Genomic DNA, 27,340 nt, shown 5'->3' with positions numbered 1-27,340 from the left:
TAGCCCTTTTGTGTATACAAACAAGGCCAAGGGCGAGAGAAGGACTGAGTCCCTTTGAAATTTTGTATGGGCAACCCTATGGAATACAAAAGGGGATATCCATGCAAACTGGGGATGAAATTATGACTTCCTACATGGTGGCATTGGGCAAACAGATTAATAAAATCAGAAAGCATGTGATTGGGACCCGGGGAAGAGGTCTGGATGAACCTGTACATGATATCCAACCTGGAGATTATGTATATGTAAAGTCTCTTACAGAGAAAACCCTGGAACCGCAGTGGGAAGGACTGTACCAGGTACTCCTCACCTCCTTCACAGCAATCAAGATCAAGGAGCAAAACGCCTGGATACACCACACTAGGGTAAAAAGAGCACCCAAGTCTACATGGAGGGTCACACAAGTACAGCCTCAAAAACTCATGTTATCGCGGCATTAACCACTATCACTATTCTGATGACGGGAGTCGGGGCATGGGAGGATAACACATTTTTGCAACTTCATGAAAAGGTCGCTAAGGTCATGAATCTGTCTGATTGCTGGTTGTGCTCTCACTTACCGAGGAACGCGGAAAGTGGACACCCTGTGACAGCTATAATCTTCCCGGACCCCAAACCTGATCACAGCACCCTTTTCAGTGACCTAAAAAAAATGTAAGACCGGGGGATCTTGATTGGCAAATAGACCTAAATCTGGGGGATGAAACTCAAAGTATAATGTGTAGCCGAAGGTGTGACAATTTGCGGAATGAAGGTATGGAGTGTGATTCAAACGGATTGAGGCCCGACAATTTTGATTCATGGGTAACAAACTGTAGTTGTAGCTTGGGGCACCTCGATACACAATGTAGCAATGCAACATTTGTAGGACAATACCCCAACTGTACTAAATGCGTTCCAGGATTATTAGACTTCATCTCTCCCATGCCAGCCCCCGCCTCAGAAAATGAAAGCCCCCAGAGGCCGCAGACAATGTCAATTGCTAACTGGTGGACGACATGGACTAAAAGCATCACAGTAATCGGGCTCCGCGTGGCTGGTATTGGATTTGTGGGCGTACAGGGTATAAAGTTTTACCATTGCATTGGGCTGGTCGGTGCACTATGGGGATTATAGTACCAAATATTATTGCTAGAAAAAAACCTAACCCACCTCAACACACCAAAATTCCTACACACATACATGCGATCCTTCAGGCACAGACGTGGCAGCAACCCTTTGATAGACAGGCCCACTGGTTTTCATAGCTTTGCGAGGTGGTTTATTCCATGGTTGGGAGTGAGTGAATTAGAGAAGGCACTAGTGAATATTTCAGCTACTATGGAAGCTCTTGGCACCTCGACAAGGGATGCAATCCAGGCCCTCCAAGAGGAAACTTCATCTCTAAGGAAAATGGTCATCCAGAATAGATTAGGTTTGGATATGTTGTTTGCCCAGCAAGGGGGATTGTGTACTGCCATAGGCGAACATTGTTGTACATATGTAGATCAAGAACAAAGGGTAGAAAAGGACTCGTCAGGAATCTGGGAACAGACTAAAATTTTCCATGAGATAACCAAGGACGACACCTCCTGGGGGTTTTCTGACTTATGGGAGAAACTAACCTCTTGGTTGCCAAACTTAGCATGGTTAAAGCAATTATTTATTGCGGCAATCATAATCATAGTTCTGATCATAATTCCTTGGTGGTGATTCGATGTGGCTTCTGCTGTTTCCAAAGCACGGGAAATTCCTATAGTAATTGGAAGAAAAAACAATTGCGACAGAGACTTGAGTCTAATCAATACTTTGAGAAAGTGCTAAATAAGTAAATATTATGCCAGAGTTAGGTATAGTAAAGGAATTTACTAATTCTCTAGAAAAGGGGGGACTGAGAGAAGGGGTTAAAGAAACTTTAATAGATATGGCATTTATTGATTATTGCTGTGCATACTAATACATGTGATGCTTTATGCTTTTTTATGCTTTACTAACTAGCTATTGTAAAAACTATCGGGGGGGGGAAGTCTTGCATTCCTCACAAGACAGTTCCTGATAAGAACTGAGGGGCCTTGCTTTGTGCTTTGAAGCGAGAAGGCCTGCACCTCCTCACACGGACAGTTCCTGATAAGAACTAAGGGGCCTCCTTTAAGAACCAGCTAAAACCGACCCTGCGGGTTGGACAAGAACCAAAGCATAACCGAGTCTGCGCGAAAACAGAGGGTTACTAGCGGTGACGAAGAGGAGCAGCTCATCTGGAGGAGCATCATAAGGAGCATTTACACCCTTTACTTGATGCAGCGGGGAATGTGATCACTGAGGATAAGGAGAAGGCTGAGATCCTCAACGCCTTCTTTACTTCTGCCTTTAATAGGCAGATCAGTTATCCTCAGGGCACTTTATGCCCTAATCTGGAAGTCTGGGATGCCAGGCCGAATACACCCCCTGTGGTACAGGTGGAGACAGTTAGAGAGCTCCTTCTCCATCTGGACTGCCACAAGTCCATGGGACCGGACGGGCTCCATCCTAGGGTGCTAAGGGAGTTGGTGGGGGTGATTGCCGAGCCGCTCTCGGCCATCTACCAGCGCTCCTGGTTATCTGGGGAGGTCCCGGAGGACTGGAGGCTTGCCGATGTGACTCCCATCTACAAGAAGGGCCGTAAGGAGGATCCGGGGAACTACAGGCCTGTCAGCCTGACCTCAGTACCTGGGAAAGTTATGGAGCAAATCATCTTGGGTGAGATCACTCGGCATATGAGTGGCATCCAGGGGATCAGGCCCAGCCAGCACGGGTTCACGAAAGGCAGGTCGTGCTTGACCAACTGTCGTAGTTCAGCCCCAATGGGGACCAGACTACGCAGTCTCTCTCTCACTCCCCCCACTCTCCGAGAGAATAGGAGGAGATTTGACAAACAAAAGAAAACCAGGAAAAAAAAAACCAAACACGCGGGTTGAGATTGAACAAAAAGTAAATTTAACAGTAATGACAGAAGAAAACAAAACAGTGATGGAACACAAATACAGTATAATAGCTCACAACAGATCTCTACATCCAGTCTCTTCCAACTAGCAGGGCCTCCCTTCAGCACCCTCCTCACTTATATACTGAGCATGATGTCAGATGGGATGGAATAGCCCTTTGGCTAATTTGGGTAAATTAACCCCAGCTGTTAGCTAATTAGTTAACTATCCCAGCCATAGGGGCTACCAGCTTCAGTTCTCCACCCAGCTCAGGTAAATATTAACTCTATCCTGGCCAGAACCAGGACACCAACCTCATTTCCTTTTACGACTGGGTGACCAGACTGGTGGATGAGGGAAAGGCTGTTGATGTGGTCTACCTGGACTTCAGCAAGGCCTTTGACACAGTCTCTCACAGTATTCTCCTAGGGAAACTGGCTGCCTGTGGACTGGGTAGGTATACCCTTCTTTGGATAAAGAATTGGCTAGGGGGCCGTGCCCAGCGGGTGGTGGTTAATGGAGACAAGTCCAGCTGGCAGCCTGTTACAAGTGGTGTCCCCCAGGGGTCGGTACTTGGGCCCATCTTGTTCAATATCTTTATTGATGACCTAGACGAGGGGATTGAGTGTACCCTCAGTAAGTTTGCAGATGACACCAAGTTGGGTGGCGGTGTTGATCTGCCTGAGGGTAGGGAGGCCCTTCAGAGGGATCTGGATAGGCTGGATCACTGGGCTGAGCTGAATGGCATGAGGTTCAACAAGGCCAAGTGTCGGGTCCTGCACTTTGGCCACAATAACCCCATGCAGCGCTATAGGCTCGGAGCTGAGTGGCTGGAGGACTGTGAAGAGGAAAGGGACCTGGGGGTGTTGGTTGATGCTCAGCTGAACATGAGCCAACAGTGTGCCCAGGTGGCCAAGAGGGCCAACGGCATCCTGGCCTGCATTAGAAATAGTGTGGCCAGCAGGAGCAGGGAGGTAATCATCCCCCTGTATTCGGCACTGGTGAGGCCGCACCTTGAGCATTGTGTTCAGTTTTGGGCCCCTCACTACAAGAAAGACATTGAAGCCCTGGAACGTGTCCAGAGAAGGGCAACAAAGCTGGTGAGGGGTCTGGAGCACAAGTCTTATGAGGAGCGGCTGAGAGAGTTGGGATTGTTTAGTCTGGAGAAGAGGAGGCTCAGGGGAGACCTCATTGCACTCTATAGCTTCCTGAAGGCAGGTTGTGATGAACAGGGGTTTGGCCTCTTCTTCCAGGCAACAAGCAGGACCCGAGGAAATGGCCACAAGTTGTACCAGAGGAGGTTTAGATTGGACTTGAGGAAAAACTTTTTCTCTCAAAGAGTGGTAAGGCACTGGAACGGCCTGCCCAGGGAGGTGGTGGAGTCTCCGTCCCTGGCAGTGTTCAAGAGGCGGCTTGATGAGAAGCTACAGGATATGGTTTAGTAGCTGTGGCAGCAATGGTAGTGGGAAGACGGTTGGACTAGATGATCTTATAGGTCCCATCCAACCATGTGATTCTATGATTCTATCTTCATCCCCATGACCCCCGACGACCACCACCAGGAGGCACTGCGCAAGCGCAGATGGGGGGAGTTTATGAAAATGACCCCTTGGGACTAATTTTAATACGAAGCGGGGATAGATCATGTATATGTATAGGTGAATTACCTAACTTCATGTATATGTAACACCTGGATGTATAAATTCAAAGTGAGTTGCCGCGTCAGGCGCGCACGATTTTGGCGGGACTACCCCCCGTGCTGCCCGGCGCTGAATAAACATACCTACTTTACAATCTTACAGATTGTGGAGTCTGTTTTCCGCACGTCACTACAAGTGGCCTGCCCTGGCACTGGACCCCTATTCCAATTTGTAGTCAATTTTAAAAATACAGCAATGCAATTCATACACAGTCTATTTCAAAATACCAAAGCCATTGTCCTTCTCCACTTGGTTTTGCTGGGTATTCTCTTTAGTGGCAGAACTGTAAAATACTGCCACAAACATGCAGCTCTAAGCAGGTCAGAACAAGCAAATAGTAGAGCATACTAGTTTTCTGCTGAGATATAAGGGGAATTATATGCTTCAGCATATTTACCAGGACAAGATGGTTTACCATTGTACCTGAACATGTTGGAACTTAACCACATGCTTAAAGAGACAAAACTGAAGATATAGTAGCACTGTTCCTCTTTACCATATGCACACACAAATTTCTGAAGAGCTACTCTATACTTAAAAGTTTTAAATATAAATAAAAATGTCAAGATCAAATACACTCCAAATGAGTTTAGAAAGATGAACATTAAACAGTTTCATCAGTTTAACCAAATCTTTCCCCTATTTTCTCTAGTGATATTAAAGACAGTCTCTTTCTGAGAAAGGTCAGAGTTTTCATAAAGATTTGATGTTATTAGTAGATTTACATTATATAGAATATCCCAAGAGCAGCAATCAAGGAAAGCTACAGACACTGACACATTTGGTACAGACAGCAAACACTTAAATGAGATGTCATCAAGTCCTCTCTCATAGACACATCATAGGGCAACTTTCAGCTCAGAGTCTTCAATTTTTTCTTCCCCCCCCTTCAGGAAGGCAAGTCCAGCTTCCATTGTAGAAGAGTTTAGGACCACAGCGTGCAAGCCCTGACTTCTCTTATCTTGGATAGAAAAAAGTCTGGCCTCATTCTTTTGGGCCAAGATGTACATCCCAGATACAAGGAAATAGTTCATATTCTACTGATCTGCTGCTTTCTAACCCTTCCTCCCATGTTTTCCCAAGAGTCACTTGGGCCTATCTGCCTTTGAAATACCTACACAAGGAAAAAAGCTTTATTTTTAAGAATTGAATCCTTCACAACCAACAATAAAGCCAAAATGAGTGACAACAATAACCATTTTGAATGGAGGCATGCTGACCCACAGCAAAAGCTAAAAGCAATGGTCAGGCATTACACCACTGTAACAATTCTAGATTGTTCCATATCATCACCTAAACCAAACACTTTGCTAGTTGTTAATATTTCTCCTCACTCAGCTTGCTGAGGGTATCAGTGTATGTCAGTTCACAATAGTTAACATATCCGTACATGAAAGCACCTTTCTACTTTGCATAGATGAAAGACATTAGTTTAATCCAAAATATTTTATTACTCTATTCCCTGATGTGGATTAGCTGCCTTCTTCCCACAAGAAAAAGGTGGTTTGAGTTTCAGTGTGCATGTTAATCTTCACAGTGAGATAAACCAAATTAGATCAGTCATCCAATCTTTTTTATATTACTTTGGCACAATGCACTCCTAAAATGACAACTCTGAAGACTATCTGCATTGCTCTCTGGCAGAGATCTGCATGGCTTAAGGAGTTTCGTTTCATGCCTTCTTGTACACAAGGCAGGGGGTGGAGAAGTTCCTTCTCCTCCCTCTTCCTGTAACATTGGCTTAAGACAAATACAGAGAACGATCTGCAAGTCTTTAAGACCTCTTCCAGACACGCCCCTGCTCATCCTCCCAAGAGCCTCTGGGAAGTTGCAACTCGGAGCAAATTCTTGTCAGGGGAAGAAACTGAAACTCTCAGTTATTTTAAGAAAGGTGTTTGAAAGAAGGTGTGAACAAGCCTGTGTGAAGCAGAAGGTACCAGCGCAGGAGATCCTTGACCCTAAACTTGAAGGTTTAAAGAGAAAGCTAGTTCTGCTTGTTACAGTGACCTTGCCAGAAGCCAGCAGCCAGAACTGTAGGGCAGACAAAGAGCATGGCTGTGTTTGCTTAGCACTATGCAAGAACTAGCTTCCATGCTTATGACTGAAAACCTAACAGGAAACCCAAGTGCCCCTGTGCTTCCTACTGGCTGAGGCATCCAGCGTGCCTGCAGAGTTCAGGAAACCTACTGTATTGAACTGTTAATTACAAATAAAAGGAGAACTTACAGTTAAAAGACAACAAATTCATGTCTGTTCTATATTTACAGAAGAGCCTGTTTTCCAGAACTATATGCAGACATTATTAAAATAACTTAAAAAATGAACTTGTGCATATTAATATAGTTTTAAAGAGAAACTCCATCCAGTCTCACTGTTTAAAAACCAGCTGTTCACATTTCTATTTCAAGTTTGAACTTCCTGACAATGCATTTCACACAACTACAGAAACCACCACTTATGTTTTATTTATATAAATAATCCAACTAAATTAATAAGCAGTATGGATCCTTAATATGGGAGAACCTTTCCAAATTTTTAAGAACACATTAGTACTGTTTCAGTGAGCTTCCAAGCTAACAACAACTGCAATGTTTTCTTACATTAAGCAAACAAGTCTTCAGTCATAGGCTAGGCATCTGTAGAGATATTTACTTCAGTAAAAAAAAAAAAACAGAAGTTTCAGGTGTATTTCATGGGAACGTTTAAGATACTGGTTACATGTGTCATGGTAAAGTTAAAACTCGCAACAAGAGGAAAAAAAAAAGTGAAAGTCATTAGTACCATACCTGGCAACTCTGCAGTCTAAATACATGAAAAGAGTTTAGAAAGCATAAAATATTGATAAGTTGAGTTGTCACTGACAACACATGAGTTTTCAAAGTACTTATTCAGCAACCAGAAATTAGAACACTATCATAAAGCAATTAGAATATTGTGTTGGTTAAGACAATAGACAAAATTTACCTGCTAGAGTGCATTAATCTGACAAGGTCAATAAACTCTACATGAACTGCAAACTGGAGGTCACTGCAAATCTCACCACACATTTCGTATATTTGAATTTTGTATGCCTCTTCAGATACAGAACAGGTAAATATTACCTGAAGGTAACAAGGAGACTATTATCCACAAAGCTTTGACAGTCCCCTTTTAAAGAATAAAAAGGATTACCAAAATAAAATTCTGCAGGCAGTTACTGGTAGTAGAATGGGAAGTAACACTGATTTAGAAAACAAAACTGTTTCTCAAATTGGTATTATCACAAATTATAATTTTTTCCTTCAGTACCAAGCCCTTTCAGCATCTGAAAGGAACAATTCTGAAGATAGTTGTACAATGGTCATAAAAATCCTCAGAGTGTAAGAGAGTATTTGACAGAAATAACTAGCAAAAGGAAATACGTATCCATGGGTCAAAATGAGGAGCATTAGTTGCATACCTTTGAGGGTTAACTACTAGCACACAAATGGACCAGATCATCATTGTTGACAACTGAGTAAAGACTCATTTCAGTTCCCTAAAAAGCAAGATGACAGAATGCTCAAGAGGAGGACAGAAAAGAGCTCAGAAAACAATATCAGATATGGTCAGATGTCAGCATGGTCTAGCAGACAGAACTCATTTCTCCAGCACTCTACTCCCACCTTCCACAGTAACCCTGGGTAAGTTACAAGGAGGTGCACTATCAACAGCAGTGTGTCAATACTGTGACATCTATTGATGAGAAATACTAGGGAAGAACTGAAGTCACCTGGTGTAATAGGTATATTAGTAGCCATTCCACTACAAATTAGAATATTAGGACAAGAGAGATGAGAACAAACAGTATTACATAATATTTCCATGAATTATGATAAGTTTACACTTCAGGGATACAAAAGAAATACACTGAGACAAGTGAAACAAGGGTAGATTGACTTGAACTCTAATTTCATCTCATAGCAGAGAAGTCAGAATATTCAATGACAAGTTTTAAGTTTAAAGAAAAAAAAAAAACAACGAAAAAACCCACTTTTTACAAACACCTTCAAATCCCTAGTCATCAGATGCTGATCAATATTAAAAAAAAAAAAAAAAAGACATTTCTGTTGTGGTTTAGCCCCACTCAACAGCAAAAATACCACACAGTTGCTCACTCCCCTCTCACTGCTGAGTGATGGAGTATCAGTTTTTATTAAGGATTATAATTATTTTTTTATACAGGAGTGATGGCTGTATCAGCTTTTATTAATACAATTTGAGAAGTATTTCATCAGTTTCCAGACAGAAGGTAAACAATTCCCAGTTTCAAATGATTCTTAAATATCAAGTAAATAGAGCTGCTGGTTTTTTTTCAGGACATTTTTCAGTCAAGATCTAGCAAAACTGATCTTCCAAAAACACAAGCAAAAAATCCTAACACACATACACCTCCCAAATTCACAAATCTTACAGGAAAAAATAATCAAGACTATTCACCACCAAGCAGGATTCTCCAGTTCTGCAGGGTGGCAAGACAGGAAATCAGAAGTGTCCTACAGGCAACACACAGCCTCTGGGTAAAGATAAAAAGGGAGGGAAGCAACAGAAAGCAACTTTACACTTAACCATTCTCCTAGTCACAAGTAATGAAGCCCTCTTAAAGGCTTTCTGTCCGCTTTGCCTCGAGCAAAAGAATGAACTGTAATTCTAGAGTTTTAAGTGAGAGCACAGCAGATAAAAAGCAAAATAAGATAACCCTTGGGTCTTCACAGAGAATCCATCAAGAACACAGAGATTAGCATTAGAAACTCCAGAACTCAAAGCAGATCCATTCTCTTATCACAACTACTGCTAGAAAACTAGCTTTACAAGTTTGTTTAAAGAATAGCTACATGGCAACGTATTTCTATTTTATACAAAGCTTAAGCCAAGTTTCACCACTACTGGAAGCCAGCAAAAGCCAACAGAAGCATTCCCACAGTCACCCCACCCCCAGTCACTTGTTTCCACTCCCACCTCATCCTCTCCTGCACTGGGATCAACTTTTGCACAGCTGCACCATTACCTTTACTCCAACTTCAAATAGTAACAAATGCATTAGCACAGTAGAAGATTTCATGAAGTTTAAATGAATCATACAGAAGGAAAAACTGATCTTTAAAACTATCTTGTCCCTTACCCGAAGCTCAAACATGTAGAGTACAACTGCACACATCTACACACAGGTATCACACTGAGCAGTACCTAGACTCCACTGAGTGACAGTGAAGACTGAACCTTTAGTATCACTAAATCCAGTGAGACAGAAAGCTCCAGATTAGTTACAATCTGTTTACTTTGCATAGGAACAAAGAGACTGCCATACCTGATCAAACCATTTAAGTAGAACCCTACCACTTGCAATAACTAATAGCGATGAAGTCAGACACAGTAGAGGGTGACTCTCTTCCTAAAACACTCTCAAGCTACAGAGCACAGAAGAAGTAGCAGGTGAAACTTCTCTCACAGTAGTATTCACCTTAAACTGGAAGCGGAAAATTTGGTGGCTTATTTAAGCAGACAGTGAAAAAATAGCCGGCATTATGGACTTGGTTAAAACACATGAAATTATATTTTACCTTAGCTATTCTTAGCCAAGGTAAATAAGCTATATTTTTACCTTAGCTACATTCTGACAATGTGAACTGAGAATATTATCATTTCAGTGAAAAAGAGCACATCAAACCTCGGCCACACTGTGCTTTCACTGTACTTGCTCTCCCTCTGTTCTCAACTCCACTGCCCACTTCAGTGCTCTGTTAATACATTCATACCCTCCTTTGAAAGTCACCAAACAAAGGTGCTACAAAGCAGAGCTAAAACTGACAAGCTTTTAATAGTACACTTATACATATAGTCAAAACAAAGACACACTGTGAAACTGAAGTTCTCTAGCATGCAAACAGCAATTGCAGAAAATATGGCAAACAGCAATTGCAGAAAATACGGCATAAATATCTATAAAGGTTATCTTGCAGCTGAACTATCTGACAAGTCTGCCATAGCTAGCATATGCATTTTCAAATTCAAACACTTCATTTTCACTCAAGTCACGCACTACACGGTTACTGTATGCAGAGGAGACTAATCACATCTCCCACTTTTCATTTTTATAATGACAGGGTTATGGCAGTATAACTAATCCTATACTCGGGGATGTAATAAGTCACCTACATCAATTTCAGACACAAATAAACATCACTTAAGTGGTTTGAATGTTTGAAGAGAACATTATTAAGGTCACAAAGAAGGAGGTGCATTTTGCCTACATGGATTTGCCCCAAATTGGAAGTTACAGGAAATCATACTACAGTTACCACCGAACTCACTGTTAGGCTCTTTTGCTACAAGCCAAATCAATATACTGTCAGTATAGATTTGAGATAAAAGGTCTGAAGTGCTTTATCTTGAAGTTGCATTTCCTAGTAAAATAACTCCCTCCTCCTCTTACAGCAATATAAAAAGATAGCTTATAACACTTACTGTTTTTAGTGGAAATATTTGTTCTACTGCCCTGACAAGCAGAATGCTTGAGAGATTAAAGAAAAAAAGAGGTAATATTTACATTTAGGACTTAACAGCAGAGTCAGTTTTCCTTCTCAGCTTCATTCTGAGGCTTATGCAGGTCTTCCAGCATAAACAGAAAAACTATTTAAAAAGAAAGCGACTGTAATACCAGAGACTGATAGGAGGACTTCGGAGCAAGCACAGTATCTTTTAACAAACAGTATATCCTTACAGAAAAGTATAACTACTGTATTTAAAAACAGAAGACCTCCACATAATTATTATTTTGATTACACCCTTCAGTTCACCTCTTAAACATCTGGGCAACAGCTACATGCACAAATTTAACGTGTAATATGCTAACTGCTACTCACGTACAAATTCATCTCTCTTCTTTGGCTACAGCAAGTTATATTACAATAAGGGCAGAGAGATATTTTTACTACTTTGTCAGGCCATATCAAGGACTTCATCTAACACCTATTTACTAGTAACACAATATACAGAATTACTGAGATACTCTACACAAGCATTTATAGGATATTTCTGAAGGAAAAAAAAAAAAATCACTACTAATGCTGCCATGTATTTAAATGTATTGTGAATATAGTTGAAAAGTTGTCCTGGTTCTGGCCAGGATAGAGTTAATATTTACCTGAGCTGGGTGGAGAACTGAAGCTGGTAGCCCCTATGGCTGGGATAGTTAACTAATTAGCTAACAGCTGGGGTTCATTTACCCAAATTAGCCAAAGGGCTGTTCCATCCCATCTGACATCATGCTCAGTATATAAGTGAGGAGGGTGCTGAAGGGAGGCCCTCCTAGTTGGAAGAGACTGGATGTAGAGATCTGTTGTGAGCTATTATACTGTATTTGTGTTCCATCACTCTATTGTTTTCTTGTCATTACTGTTAAATTTACTTTTTGTTCAATCTCAACCCGCGTGTTTGGTTTTTTTTTTGTTTGTCAAATCTCCTCCTATTCTCTCGGAGAGTGGGGGGAGTGAGAGAGAGACTGCGTAGTCTGGTCCCCGTTGGGGCTGAACTACGACAAAAGTAAAACTAAAATACTATAGAGGAAAAAAAAACACTTGTTATTTAGCATTTTCTATGATTTGTTAACATTCCTAATCAAATGTAAGAGCAGTGACCCCAGCAAAGTGACCTGCTCTGGCACCAAGGCGACAGAGCTGCAGAAAAGATAACGGGCTCCGTTTGCACCGAGATCCAAAGGCTGACACGTCCGACCCTAGTCCTCGCCACCACCACCAACTCAAACTCCAAAGCCTTTTTGGGACTCCAGCAGAAGTTAAATACACAAACACACCCCTCCCCACAGCTCGGCTCTCGCACATCTAATCGTCCATGGCGTAGCCCCGCGCCGCTGGCAGCTGCAGGCGGCCCACGGGGCAGCTCGGCGGCCACTCCTCCCTCAAGAACACACCAGGTGCCTCCACACCCCAGGGGAAGGCGGTGGGCGAGAGCTGCCCGCCGCGCTCCAGCCCTGCACTCCGCGGGCAGCTCCCGCACCCCCCCCCCCCCCCCCCCCCCGCATCCGCTCCCGGCCAAGCGGCGGCCGGGCACCCGCGAAGGAGTGGGAACAGGGCGCACTCGAGCCTTCCCCAGGGAACAGCCCCGCCGCCTCCACCGCCCCCTCCCCGCCCCTCCTCACCTCGCAAGGAGGTACGACTCCATCCTCCGTTCCGCGGCAAGATCGGTCCCCGCCGGAAGCGGCTCCAGGAACTCGACACAGCGGCTGGGGGAGGCAGCCAGAGAGTCAGCTGGGCTGGTAGCCGGGCTAGAGCGCGGCGGCCCGGGCAGGTAGCGGAACAGCAGCGCCTCGGGAGGCTCCGGCGAAGAAAAGGAGGGCGAGGAGGCAACAAGGAAGAGGGGCGCCTCAGGCAGCCGGTCCAGCTCCACACTCCGCACTTTACGCGGTTGCTTCCACCTCCAGTCAGAGCGCTGCTCCCGGCAGCCGCCGCCGCCCGCCTCCCGCAAGAGCCCCTCACTGCTCCCAGCGACACTCCCCACGCCGCCCTTCAGGCTCCCGGCAGCGGCCGCCTCTGCACTACTACCCAAGGATAATCCCGACGACGAAGTGCAATTCCCTACCGCCGCCATTTTCTCTCGCAGATCACATAGGCGCGGGGGAAGCTAGCACTCCAACCCACTACGGAAACGGCGTAAAGAGAGGGTGGGAGGCGGGCGCGGATTGGTGGCAGCAGGCGGGGCGGGGCGGCCGCCTGTAGGCGCCCTCCCCCCCCCCCCCCCCCCGTCCGCTCGGCCGCCCCTGCGCAGGTGTTGGCGTCGCGCTCGCTTGTCAGGGGCAGAGTCCGCCCGCCCACGGACGGACGGATGGATGGATGGATGGATGGATGGATGGATGGATGGGCGGGCGGGCGGGCAGGCGGGTCACGCCGCGCCCGGGAGCTGGCGGAGGTGCTGGATGGGGAGGGTGTCTCCGCCCCCACGTGGCCTTTCCCACGTGCAGGAGAGCGGCGGGTGCTTCGGCGGCCTCGAGGTATGGGGCCGTGGCGTGGGCCAGCCGCCGCCCTGTGAGGAGCCGGTGCTGTGGGGCAGCGCGGGGAAGCTCTTCCCGAAACTCAGGCCGGCTTCTGGTGGCGCCGTGCCCCTGCTTGTAACACCTCGTCAGTGTGCTCCCTCTTCCTAGCATTCCAAAACTTCCTCAGGCAACGTCCTTCTCGAGAGCCAGCCGAGAGGTGAGGAAGGAGCAAAATGCCTATGGTGCCTTCCTGTGCTGCAGTGAGCCACTGGGAAATCACTGCTGTGCCCATGCTTACCTACTCGTTCATCTCTGGGATTAGTATGAAATTAAATGCACATCCTTCCTTGCAGCCTTCACGCGTCCTTCTCTGAATTGCCCTCACTTTGCAGGTGCTGCTTCACTCATCCTCTGATACTTTTCCATGTCTATAACTACTTAGAAGGGTTAATGTCTTGGCGGAGTACACCTGTTTCCATGTGTGCATATGTATGCACATCTAGTTTAGATTATAGCCTGCCACATATACCTACTGCTGCAGCTGTTTCCCAAGAGACTGGGAGAGAGAAGAAAGGCAGGAAACATCACATGACCAGAACCTTGGGGAGGTCCAAGTAAAATTTACTCTTGGTCTAGATTTCCGCCCAACCACAACTGGGTGATTTTACTTTCAACCTCCGAGCTGCGGAGAAGGGACTTAAAATTTTGCAAGAACAGAGGGATGTACATTGTTGTCAGAGATGCTGTTTTGCTGCCGTTAAACAAGTTCCTATTTGAATGCTGATTTAATCTGAGACAAGGAAAGAAAAACTGAATGTCGCTATGCATACCAGGTTGTTTTCAGGTTGATGTGATTTTGGTATACAGTAGAAGTCACATAGTTCAAAGCACTTTTCTTTAGCTGAATATCTTAAGCTTATTTCTCAGAATTTGGTGTGTATCCCCCAAATGTAACATTAGCTAAGCATCTTGACAATGATTTTTAGTATGGTCACTTTGGGATCACTGCTTTGATCTGAAGTGCTAGTTGGATGAGAAGTACCTCCTAACAGAAGCAGATTCTTTCTTGTCTTACATATGTGATCAGATGCTAACCTAAATTTAAAGTCTTTGCTGAAGGATGTGACAAGCAGATTAGAAGAGTTCTTTTCCTCTAGACTTGCAAGAACAAAAGCTTGAGGAGACTGTTTCAAATGGTACTCCATATAATTGTATCAGTATGCACATGGCCTCAAGGTCACACTAAGTGAATCACTTAAATGGTCTGTTAAGATGCCATGTTCTAACTATCCTTATGAAGGTTTTTCAGTGAAGGATACTATGAGAAAGTCAGTTGCATTCATTGTCATCTTCTAAGTAGGGTACCTTTGGGATAAGCAGGCTATTTAAATATCCTCTTGTAATGTACAACTCAGGGATGTACATTTAAAGAGAAATTAATTCTGAATTTCACAAATGCAATATTTGACACCTCTTATTTAAAGCCTCAACTATATAGTAAATTAGGGACAGTTTTCTGGAAGGTTCCTAAACCAAGCCTTATTGTCAAAGTGAGTATGTTACTAAATGCAGGGAAGAACAGAGAAAAGTATGTGCTTTGTAGAAGTGGGATGAGATTAGCTGCATGCAAATTCTGAAGCAGATGGTTGAAATGAACTCAAATTATTACCAGTTGTTGTCAGTGTAACCTGCATGTACACAGGATCCTCTCTAGTCTTCAACAGAAAAAAAAAAAAAAAAACCAAACTGCACAATTATACCTTTTCAAATATTCCTCTCTGCCATAAAATCTCATTCACAGAAAAGAACTCTATGCGTTTAAAGTGTTCTGAACAGAAAAAAGCACAACTTCAGGAATTTACTAAACAATTGTCACATGGAGAAGGAATACAGCATTGAATAGCAATTGGTTAGAAAGGGATACAGAAAAGAAAAAGAGCAAATCTCTGATAAAACTAAATCTAGGAAATAAGAGTGCATACACATCATTTCAATCTGACAGAGTCCTAGGGGACACCTCTCCCAGAGTGCCAAGGCTCCAACAAGGCTTAAAAGAGAGGGAAACTTGGGAAATTCGATGCAAAATGTCAGAGTGGCAATGGGGTGCTGAGGAACATGCATGTGCGCTGAGGTCAAATGGTTTCTGGAAGCAGCTAAGAACAGGGCAAACCATGAAATTCAGGGACAGCGGGAGGCACCAGTGTAAGAAATAATTAAGCGAGGACAAGTGCTGTCACCATCCTTGTTAAGGCATGACTTTGCCGTTTGAGTAAGGCCAGCACTATCAAGGTTTTGAGTTACTTTTTGGATAAGATGGAAAGTTGAAAAACCTCACTATTTAGTCATTGAAGAATACATGGCATGCCTTATAAGGGCTGTTTATCCTCTGATTATTGGCTGAAATCCAACTAATAAATTACATTTTGTGTATGATCCTTATATTCAACCTATTGTTTCAAATGGATGTTTCTCCACTTTGCCTTAACCAGGGGAGCACAGCAGCAAATGAGAAAACACCTGCCATGCCTCACTCCAGAACACTAGGTAATGCAACACCTGTATGCAACATAGATTTATGAACAATACAGAGACACTATATAGTAGAGGCTCTACTAGAAGTACTAAATTCTGAAATCATGCTGAATGACGTCTGTTTTCTTGTGATCTGCTCTTAAAAAACCTTTTGCATTTAATCAATATGAATTGACCTAATTGTAAAAATCATAAAACTTATTGAAAAACTCAGAAAGATACTGAGTCATCTCTTGCACATATTCTTTCTCAGTCTATCACACTGCTGAGTTCCAATGGGCCAATTTAAAATACAGCTCTGGAGGGTAACATGAGACTTTCAGCAGTTTTCAGTGAGCCTGTTTCCCCTAAGTCATAAGTAGTGGCACCCAGGGTTTGTTATGAAACAGAAGCCTTTGGCCTCAAATTAGCATCATGCAACATTTGGAACATCAACTGTTGTACACGAAGAAAATTCTGTTTGGGAACATACTAAGTTTTTGCAAGCCAAGGAGTTTCCTTGTTGCACAAAACCTGTAACAGTTTCACGAATAACCAACAATTTTCAACATGCTAGAAATAGGAACCTGCTGTGCCTCTGAATATATAACATAAGCATCATAATTCACAAACAGAATAAATATGAGAGATAACAGAGTGTCGTGGTTTAACCCTAGCTGGCACCACACAGCCGCTTGCTCACTCCTCCCCTGGGGAAAGAATCAGAAGGGTAAAAGTGAGAAAACTCATGGGTTGAGATAAAGATAGTTTAATAGGTAAAGCAAAAGCCATGCATATAAGCAAAGCAAAACAAGGAATTCATTCACTGCTTCCCATCAGCAGGCATTCGGCCATCTCCAGGAAAGCAGGGCCCCATCACATGTAATAGTTACTTGGGAAGACAAAACACTGTAACTCCAAATGTCCCCCGCTTCCTTCTTCTTCCCCCAGATTTTTATTGCTGAGCATGACGTCATCTGGTATGGAATATCCCTTTGGTCAGTTGGGGTCAGCTGTCTCAGCTGTGTCCCCTCCCAACTTCTTGTGTACCCCAAGCCTACTCACTGGTGGGGTGGTGTGAGAAGCAAAAAAGGCCTTAACTGTGTAAGCACTGCTCAGCAATAAGGAAAACATCCCTGTATTATCAACACTATTTTCAGCACAAATCCAAAACATAGCCCCATAGTAGATACTATGAAGAAAATTAACTCAATCCCAGCCAAAATCAGCACACATACTCCATAGCTTCTGGTCTTGACTAAACATGCAAAAAGTGCTTTAATAATGTATACAAATGTCGTATTTTAGCCCTGATCGGGACCAGACTACGCAGTCTCTCTCTCATTCCCCTCACCCTCCGAGAGAACAAAGAGAGATAATATAAGAAAAAAGGCTCGAGGTTTGAGATAAGGACAGTAAACCAGTATCTGTTACAGGGAAGTCTCTGGGTTTAGTTCAGACACTGGGAACATCTAGTCTTACTGTTATTTAAGTATTTTCCTTACTGGTTTGCCTATTAATTTCAGCATTGATTTCCATGGAAATGTATTTAAAGATTTCTTCCCTCACATTTCAGTACACACAGAACTGAACTCCTGTTAAAAAATGTATTTTGGATTCACAAAACTTAAGATTACGTCTTGACCTAGGTGTCAGACATTATATAAGAAAAGAGCTGTACGTAAAGCCTTCTTTTTCTGCTAAAGTACATAATCACAGTTCTCTGTTTCTTTATAATACTGATGTTTCTTCTAACAGCCCTGTACTGTCTAGTCACATTCATCACAGTTATCGATTTTCTTCCTGTAGCATCTATTCATGATCTGGGAAAGCTTTTGGTCTATCCACCATATGGTCCAAAGTAAAAAAGTGATCTGTTCCCAAAGAGTTTGCAATTTAAATATGAAAGACAGGCAAGGATCAGAGAAATCAGCAAGCTAGATTGCAGTCCTTGTACAGCAGAAGTCTATCTGCTGCCTTGACTTTTTTTGTCACTAGTTTGTACATCTTGCATTAACTACTAAAATCAATTCAATTTGTGATCTCAGATAGTTTAAAAAATATCAATAATTTGACATCTAATTTGGATATTCTTGGCTGTGCTACAGAGGATTTTTCTGACCTCGAATAAGTCACTATCCTTTCGTGGCTCAACTTTTCCTAACTGTAACAGGGTAAGAAATATATTTACTTACCTCAGACTTGACAAAAGAGGGCTTTAATATATAATATTATTGAGTTTCTAGGTGATCCCTTGCTCAAAAGAAGTACAGTAATGAAGTGAGCAAGACCTATATTTAAGGACAATATAGCAACCTACTGAAAGGGAGTGTGAAGGGTCAGGATGGAAGAAAGATCACTTCCTCACTCCCACCAAAGAGGACCCCGCAGTCATTCTTTTCCTCTGCCTGCTGCTCTGTCATCCTTCTACCAGCAGCAGAATCATGCAGTGCCAACAATAAACTGCAGTTACTAGAGGACAGTAACATGACAACAGCATAAACATCCAACCATCACCAAACACAAAAATGAGGCCAAGTCTTGTTGGTGTATCTCAGCGTGGCTGTGGGCTGTGAACTAACCGTCTCATGTAACAGGTATATTCAGCACATACCACACAAGCTGTATGAGGATCCTGTAGAAGAAGAGCAGACAAAAGGGACACAGTTTGACAGCTACCTCTGGATAACTGCCTCCCTAAAGAATCACCAGATGAGCAAAGAACCATCAAGAACACCCTCCAAAGAGTACCCTTCTTGCTTTCTCCAGGGCCAGTGCATATCTGAATAATCAATTCTGGGTGCAGTAATGGCATTCTGCCTGACACATTCTCTCCCTCCTTTTTATTTCTGTTCATCCTACCCTGCCCTTCTAGTAATACTGTCTGTATGGTTTTATTCATGATGGCTAGCAGTGGTGGCAATGCTGTTCCTCTTCTTAAATCCAGCAGGCACACTCTGCCGAGGCCCTCCAAGTTGTCAGAGAGAATAAGAAAACGCAGCAGCAACATTAGTGCCTAGTTCATCATGTGATCCCTTTATGCCAAGACTGTCAGTTTTCTGGCAGCATGGCAGAAGCAAATCAAATAACTTTTTGCTGTAATGATGGCAGAGTCCACAAATCTTAAAAATAGTTATGGGATATTTTATGTCCAAACAGTCAGATCTTTATTATACCCACCTTTTTAGAAAACTCCACATCATATTATTCCTAAGCTCTTAAAGGGATCTTCCAGTACCTAAAGGGGGCTTATAAGAAAGACAGGGAGAAACTCTTCAGCAGGGCCTGTTGTGATAGGACGAGAGGTAATGGTTTTAAAATAGAGGGAGGTAGATTCAGACATGATATAAGGAAGACATTTTTTACAATGAGGGTGGTGGAACACTGGAACAGGTTGCCCAGAGAGGTGGTAGATGCCCCATCCCTGGAAACATTCAAGGCCAGGTTGGGTGAGGCTCTGAGCAACCTGATCTGGTTGGGGATGTCCCTGGTCCTTGCAGGGGGGTTGGACTAGATGACCTTTGAAGGTCCCTTCCAACCCTAACCATTCTATGATTCTGTAAGTTATTCCCTCCAGCAATTATAGTAGGTCCAACACTATTTTACTGCTTGTGTTCCAGTGACGGTCCATGAGAATGGTGTTTCCAAAGCCATTTAATTACAGTGTCCCAAGCTACCATCTAAACTAAACATCCTCCAAAGCCAGATCAACTGAGTAGTAAGCCTTTGCCTATCCTGAGACAAAATGTTTTCAACATTGTATTGCTTTAACAGTTTTCTCTTCTGTGCATGCATAAGTACATGTAACAAGAGCCAGGAGTCATAAAAACGTTTCCCAGGCAGTTTCTGGAAAAAGAAAGATTGCGCCAGAGAATTCTGAGGAAAGTAACTTTTCAGTCTTACTATTTGGTTAGTATTAAAACCAAACATCTTACCTGTATGAGCATCTAGCTCCAAAAGAAACACAATGAAATTAAATATATAATTGCAAAACAAATTTCTTACCTGTCTTGAGACCTGATTTACTGATAAAAAGATATTTCAAAAAATGTTCGATCTATTCCACAGTATAAACCTACTTCTTGAACTTGGTTGCTACTCCTGGGGTTTATTTATCATTCATAGGGCTCTTCCTGCTCTATATCATAGCTTCCTTTGCTACACCCAGTTCATTTACTTTTTAAATGAAGTTTGTAGAGATTAATGAATCTCACCTATCAATAAATCATCAGTAAATAAATCCTCTGCTTTAGAATCATAGAATGGTTAGGGTTGGAAGGGACCTTCAAAGGACATCTAGTCCAACCCCCCCTGCAGTGAGCAGGGACATCTCCAACTAGACCAGGTTGCTCAGAGCCTCATCCAACCTGGCCTTGAATGTTGCCAGGGATGGGGCATCCACCACCTCTCTGGGCAACCTGTTCCAGTGTTCCACCACCCTCAGTGTAAAAAATTTTTCCTTATATCTAATCTAAACCTAACTCCATCCATTTTGAAACCATTACCCCTAGTCCTATCACAACAGGCCCTACTGAAGAGTCTCTCCCCATCTTTCCTGTAGGACCCCTTGAGGTACTGAAAGACCGCTATCAGGTCTCCCCGGAGCCTCCTCTTCTCCAGGCTGAACAGCCCCAACTCTCTCAGCCTGTCCTCATAGGAGAGGTGCTCCAGCCCTCTGATCATCTTTGTGCTCCTCCTCTGGACTCGCTCCAACTGGTCCATGTCCTTCTGATGTTGGGGGCTCCAGAACTGGACACAGTACTCCAGGTGGGGTCTCACCAGGGCAGAGTAGAGGGGAAGAATCACCTCCCTCAACCTGCTGGCCAAGCTCCTCTTGATGCAGTCCAGAATGTAGTTGGCCTTCTGGGCTGCAAGGGCGCATTGCCTGCTCATGTTGGGCTTCTCATCTACCAGCACTCCCAAGTCCCTCTCCTCAGGGCTCCTCCCAATCCATTCTCCACCCAGCCTGTATTTGTGCCTGGGATTGCAACGACCCACACGCAGGACCTTGCAGTTGGCCTGCTTGAACTTCATGAGGTTGGCACGGGCCCACCTCTCCAGCCTGTCAAGGTCCCTCTGGATGGCATCCCTCCCTTCCAGCATGTCGATGGCACCACACAGCTTGGTGTCATCGGCAAACTTGCTGAGGGTGCACTCTATCCCACTGTCCATGTTGCTGACAAAGATGTTGAATGCCCAATACGGACCCCTGAGGGACGCCACTCGTGACCGGTCTCCACTTGGACATTGAGCCATTGACCACCACTCTCTGAGTGCAGCCATCCAGCCAATTCCTTATCCACCTAATGGTCCGTCCATCAAACCCATGCCTCTCCAATTTCAAGAGAAGGATGTCGTGCGGGACAGTGTCAAATGCCTTGCACAAGTCCAGGTAGGTGATATCTGTTGCTTGTCCCTTGTCCACCGATGCTGTCACCCCGTCATAGAAGGCCACCAAATTGGTCAGGCACAATCTGCCCTTGGTGAAGCCATGTTGGCTGTCACCAACCACCTCCTTGCTCTCCATGTGCTTTAGCATGGTTTCCAGGAGGATCTGCTCCATGACCTTGTCAGGCACAGAGGTGAGGCTGACAGGCCTGTAGTTGCCCGGGTCCTCCTTGTTCCCCTTTTTAAAAATGGGGGTTATTTTCCCCTTCTTCCAGACATTGGGGACCTCACCAGACCGCCACGATTTCTCAAATATGATGGCCAGCATCTTGGCAACTTCATCCGCCAGTTCCCTCAGGACCTGTGGATGCATCTCATTGGGTCCCATGGACTTGTGCACCTTCAGGTTCCTCAGATGTTCCCAAACCTGCTCTTCTGCTACAGAGGGCGGTTCTTCATTCTCCCAGTCCCTGTTTGTGCCTTCCACAACTTGGGTGGCACGACAAGAGCCCTTATCGGTGAAGAATGAGGCAGAAAAGTCATTGAGCACTTCAGCCTTCTCCATGTCCCGGGTAACCAGGTCACCTGTTTCCTTCTGGAGGGGGCCTACATTCTCCCTGGACCCCCTTTTGTCCCCGATGTACCTATAGAAGCCTTTCTTGTTGCTTTTGGTGTCCCTGGCCAGATTCAATTGTGTTAGGGCTTTAGCCTGCCTCACCTGATCCCTGGCCACTCGCGCAGTCTCTCTGTCATCCTCCCAGGTTACCTGCCCATGCTTCCACCCTCTACAGGCTTCCTTCTTTACTTTCAGTTTGTCCAGGAGCTCCTTGCTCATCCATGCGGGCCTCCTGGCCTTTTTGCTTGACTTGCTCTTCATTGGGATGCATCGCTCCTCAGCTTGTGATCCCTTTATGCCAAGACTGTCAGTTTTCTGGCAGCATGGCAGAAGCAAGTATGCTTCTGCATACTTACCTTCCTTATCTTGGCAAGATAAGGCAAGCTTACATGGCAAGCTCTCTGCCCTAGACTTCAGGAAGGCGGACTTCGGCCTCTTCAGGGACCTGATGGGCCAAGTGCCATGGGAGGTGGCCCTGGAGGGAAGAGGGGCCCAGGAAAGTTGGTCCATATTCAAGGAGCACCTCTTCCAGGCTCAGCAGAGGTGCATCCCGATGAAAAACAAGTCGGGCAAAAAGGCCAGGAGGCCGGCGTGGATGAGCAAGGAGCTCCTGGACCAACTGAAAGTGAAAACGGAAGCCTATAGAGGGTGGAAGTGGGGACAGGTAGCCTGGGAGGACTACAAAGAGGCTGCGCGAGTGGCCAGGGATAAGGTAAGGAAGGCCAAAGCCCTGGCAGAACTGAATCTGGCCAGGGATATAAAATGTAACAAGAAGAGCTTCTATAGGTATGTAGGGGACAAAAGAAAGTCCAGGGAAAATGTAGGCCCCCTCCAGAAGGGAACTGGTGTCCTGGTTACCCAGGACATGGAGAAGGCTGAGGTTCTCAATGACTTTTTTGCCTCAGTCTTCACCCATAAGGGCTCTTGTCCCACCACCCAAGCTGTAGAAGGTGCAAGCAGGGACTGCGAGAATGAAGAACTGCCCATTGTACTCGAAGAGCAGGTTCAGGATCATCTGAGGAACCTGAAGGTGCACAAGTCCATGGGACCTGATGAGATCCATCCGCGGGTCCTGAGGGAACTGGCAGATGAAGTTGCCAAGCCACTGGCTATCATATTTGAGAAGTCGTGGTGGTCTGGTGAGGTCCCCGATGACTGGAAGAGAGGGAACATAACACCAATTTTTAAAAAGGGGAATAAGGAAGACCCAGGTAACTACAGGCCGGTCAGCCTCACCTCTGTGCCTGGCAAGGTCATGGAGCAGATTCTCCTGGAAACCATGCTAAGGCACATGGAGAGCAAGGAGGTGGTTGGTGACAGCCAACATGGCTTCACCAAGGGCAGATCGTGCCTGACCAATCTGGTGGCCTTCTATGACGGGGTGACGGCATCGGTGGACAAGGGACGAGCAACTGACATCATCTACCTGGACTTGTGCAAAGCTTTTGACACTGTCCCACACGACATCCTTCTCTCTAAACTAGAGAGACATGGGTTTGATGGACGGACCACTCGGTGGATAAGGAGTTGGCTGGATGGCCGCACTCAGAGAGTGGTGGTCAACGGCTCAATGTCCATGTGGAGACCGGTCACGAGTGGCGTCCCTCAGGGGTCCGTGCTGGGCCCGGCCCTGTTCAACATCTTTGTCGGCGACATGGACAGTGGGATAGAGCGCACCCTCAGCAAGTTCGACGACGACACCAAGTTGTGTGGTGCCGTCGACACGCTGGAAGGGAGGGATGCCATCCAGAGGGACCTTGACAGGCTGGAGAGGTGGGCCCGTGCCAACCTCATGAAGTTCAACCAGGCCAACTGCAAGGTCCTGCACCTGGGTCATGGCAATCCCAGGCACAAATACAGGCTGGGCGGGGAATGGATTGAGAGCAGCCCTGAGGAGAAGGACTTGGGAGTGCTGGTGGATGAGAAGCTTAACATGAGCAGGCAATGCGCCCTTGCGGCCCAGAAGGCCAACCGCATCCTGGGCTGCATCAAGAGAAGCGTGGCCAGCAGGTCGAGGGAGGTGATTCTGCCCCTCTACTCTGCCCTGGTGAGACCCCACCTGGAGTACTGTGTCCAGTTCTGGAGCCCCCAACACAAGAAGGACATGGACCAGTTGGAGAAGGTCCAGAGGAGGGCCACAAAGATGATAAAAGGGCTGGAGCACCTCTCTTATGAGGACAGGCTGAGAGAGTTGGGGCTGTTCAGCCTGGAGAAGAGGAGGCTCCGGGGAGACCTGATAGCGGTCTTCCAGTACCTCAAGGGGGCCTACAAGAAAGATGGGGAAAGGCTGTTTAGTAGGGCTTGTTGCGATAGGACGAGAGGTAATGGTTTTAAAATAGAGGGGGGTAGATTTAGATTAGAAATTAGGAAAAAATTTTTTACGATGCGAGTTATAGAACACTGGAACAGGTTGCCCAGAAAGGTGGTGGAGGCCCCATCCCTGGAAACATTCAAGGCCAGGCTGGATGAGGCTCTGAGCAACCTGACCTAGTCAGGGATGTCCCTGCTCCTTGCAGGGGGGTTGGACTAGATGACCTTTGAAGGTCCCTTCCAACCCTAACCATTCTATGATTCTATGATTCTATGATCTTGGATACTGAAATCACAGAAAATAGATCTTGTATTAGTTGATCATCTTTCACATCTGCAAAGTTAATTTGCATGTAATATAAATACATGTATGTGCTATAAATGTTTAACATATATATGCTGCTTCTCTAATAGATTTGGTTTATATTTTGCAATTTTGATTTTGATTATTTCATTTCATCCTGCTGAAGTAACCTAAAAACATTGCCAGGGTACAAAACTGAGCTGACTTCACATGCTCTGTGTTTTCTCTGTGAAAGGCCTTGAGAAGCAAAGAATGACCTTGACAGATAATGTTTGTGTGGATTTGTGAGAGGGCAGTAATTTAATGCTTGCCAAGGTAGGATACATAATTTATTTTGACCGATTGCCTATATCTTCCTCATTCTTTGTGTTTTAATCCAAAACTTTTCAGATTTTGAACAAAGGCTTGCAAGTCTCAAGAGCATAAATGACCATTTACTGTTGAAGGTATTGACCATGCAAACTACTTCCTGTGATTTGCATAACTGCTTTTCAAGGATGGTACCTTAATTGAGTTTATTGTGCATGGTACTAAGTGCAAGTCAGATCACTTCAAAAATACATGTCACTATTTTCTCTTGAATTTCATTAACAAATGAAAACCACTGAACTGCTGCTCTTAGTTTCCTGTCCTCTAGACACAAGATTTGGAGGTGATTTTAGTTACAAATGTTAACACCAGTTCCATTATATTAATTTCATTAGGTAGTCTCTAACATCTTAATCATGAAGCTGCATGAACTTTCTGCTTTATGTTGAAAAGAACAATCTTCCTTTTAATTTCTATCCAAGATAAGAATGTGTATTGACATATTTACATATTAGGCACAGAAGTCTTGGGATTATAGCTATTTGTTTGCTTAGTTTGACCAGAACAAAGGATCCTTCTTAGGGCAGTAACATGCCTTTCAGTCTACAGTAAGAACTACTGCAGGCTCCTTTCTAATAACTTCTTGCACCCTGTGGATCCTACCCATGTATATTTTAAGTATGGAGAGATACCAAATGTAAACATAAAATGTGGGGTGAAGAAGCTAAATAAAGAAAATAGCACCTCTTATTTTTAAGTTCCTAAACCAAAACTTTCTGAGTGATCTCCAGATTCCTTTGCATATTCTAACTCCCCATGTTTACTATGACTTGTGATAATATATATCCCTTTTCCTTTTTCTCAGAGAACTCAGATTTATTGGTTTTAGTTCAGTGAAAGCACTTACACGTAATTGCAGCAACATTTTATTTTAAGTATGAGGAAAGCCCAGCTCTCCATTTCAGTTAAGTTACAGGCAGACATTAAACTCCTTAAACCCTAAGAAAAAGTACTTTTTGTATATTAAAACAGCTTCATAGTTCAGATTAACCCTTTATTATTTTATCTTGCCAATTAGATTTTAATAGTAGATTGCCATCCACTGCATCATTAATCAGTAGATAGCCCTCTTCTCTCCCTGACTAGTAGAGTCCCTGTTCTTTTCCATATTCAAAAAAATCCCCCCAAATTTTTAAAACTCAACTTTGTTTTTGGGAATCTTCAGTGTCAACACAATGGTCAGATATATACTTCTATAGAGCACTATACATGTCCACTAGAAGCTTCTCTTTCAGATTTTGAAATATTTGGGGTAATATATACACTACTGTATGAGAGTCTAGATATCAAAGAACATCACAGCTCATCTTTTCACCATTCTAAATTACCCAAAGTTTGAAGGAAGCTGAAAAGCATCAGGAAAGTATCACTTCAGAAAATTATGAAGGAAGAATGTGGCCAATTGGAAATGCCTGCAGGAAGACAAAAATCCTATTTTTTAAACCCAACATTTCCCCTAATATGAGTGGTATAAATCAACTTATTTATATGTGAAATAAATCAGGAGTATTTCCTTAATTCATGTGAATATGTGTGTTAATCAGTCAATAAATGCAAAATTCTTTGTATGTAATTTTTCCCCCCTTAAAATTATCTTTTGTTCTTATTTTTCATTCTAAAACTATTACTAATGACAGCATATTAGAAAGATACGTAACATAAAATCCTGTCTCCTTCTTCCTTCCCTCTTTTTTTAAAGTACTGAAAGAAGAGAAGCTAAATTGCAACGCATTTTGATGATGTAATGAAAGCCAAAGTTGTAGCTATATAAAGAAAACATTTCTATTTCCCCTGCCCCCAACAAAGCATGAGATAAATAGCTATTATTTGGAACAATATTCATATATGAGACCTAGATTAACTTTGTAAGCCTGTGAATAAATTTGTTTAAAACCTGTGTTGGTTTTGTTTAGTGAGGGGGGGCTGTGGTGGACGGTGAGGGGAGGGAGAGAGAGACTGCGTAGCTTGGTCTCGAGTGGGGCTAAACTACGACAGTTATTTTGGCGCCCAACGTGGGGCTCAAGGAATTTGGGATAAGGATATTAATTGGGAGCAGTAATGAGCAAAACACAAACTGAACTTGACTAGAGTGCGAAATGATTGTGAGGAATTTATGTTGTTCTAATTGTGGTAAAGGGACGAGGTGTGGATTGTGTGTAAATTGTCCACTTTCGTTTGATGTTGTGATTATATTAT

The 27,340-nt window shown here is 44.0% G+C and overlaps 1 protein-coding gene across 4 annotated transcripts in view; it reads right to left on the bottom strand.

Moving 5' to 3' along the window:
* Positions 1 to 12,853, bottom strand: part of LOC147596691 (mitogen-activated protein kinase kinase kinase 1-like) — an 87,999-nt gene extending 75,146 nt beyond the window's left edge. For 3 of the 4 annotated variants that reach the window (XM_086769718.1, XM_086769719.1, XM_086769720.1), the window contains exon 1: positions 12,834 to 12,853. In XM_086769718.1, coding sequence (XP_086625844.1) covers positions 12,834 to 12,838 — 5 coding nt within the window. In that variant the 5' untranslated portion in view covers positions 12,839 to 12,853. Of the gene's footprint in view, positions 1 to 12,815 lie in introns of all 4 variants that reach the window. The other variant, XM_086769717.1, reaches the window with a different exon arrangement.
* Between the last annotated feature and the right edge of the window lie 14,487 nt (positions 12,854 to 27,340).

This window comes from Chlamydotis macqueenii, chromosome W (genome assembly GCF_036417535.1).
Source record: "Chlamydotis macqueenii isolate bChlMac1 chromosome W, bChlMac1.mat, whole genome shotgun sequence".
In the NCBI taxonomy this organism is placed as follows: domain Eukaryota; kingdom Metazoa; phylum Chordata; class Aves; order Otidiformes; family Otididae; genus Chlamydotis; species Chlamydotis macqueenii.
The sequence above is the reverse complement of the archived record's forward strand: the minus strand, read 5'-3'. Positions and strand labels throughout refer to the sequence as shown.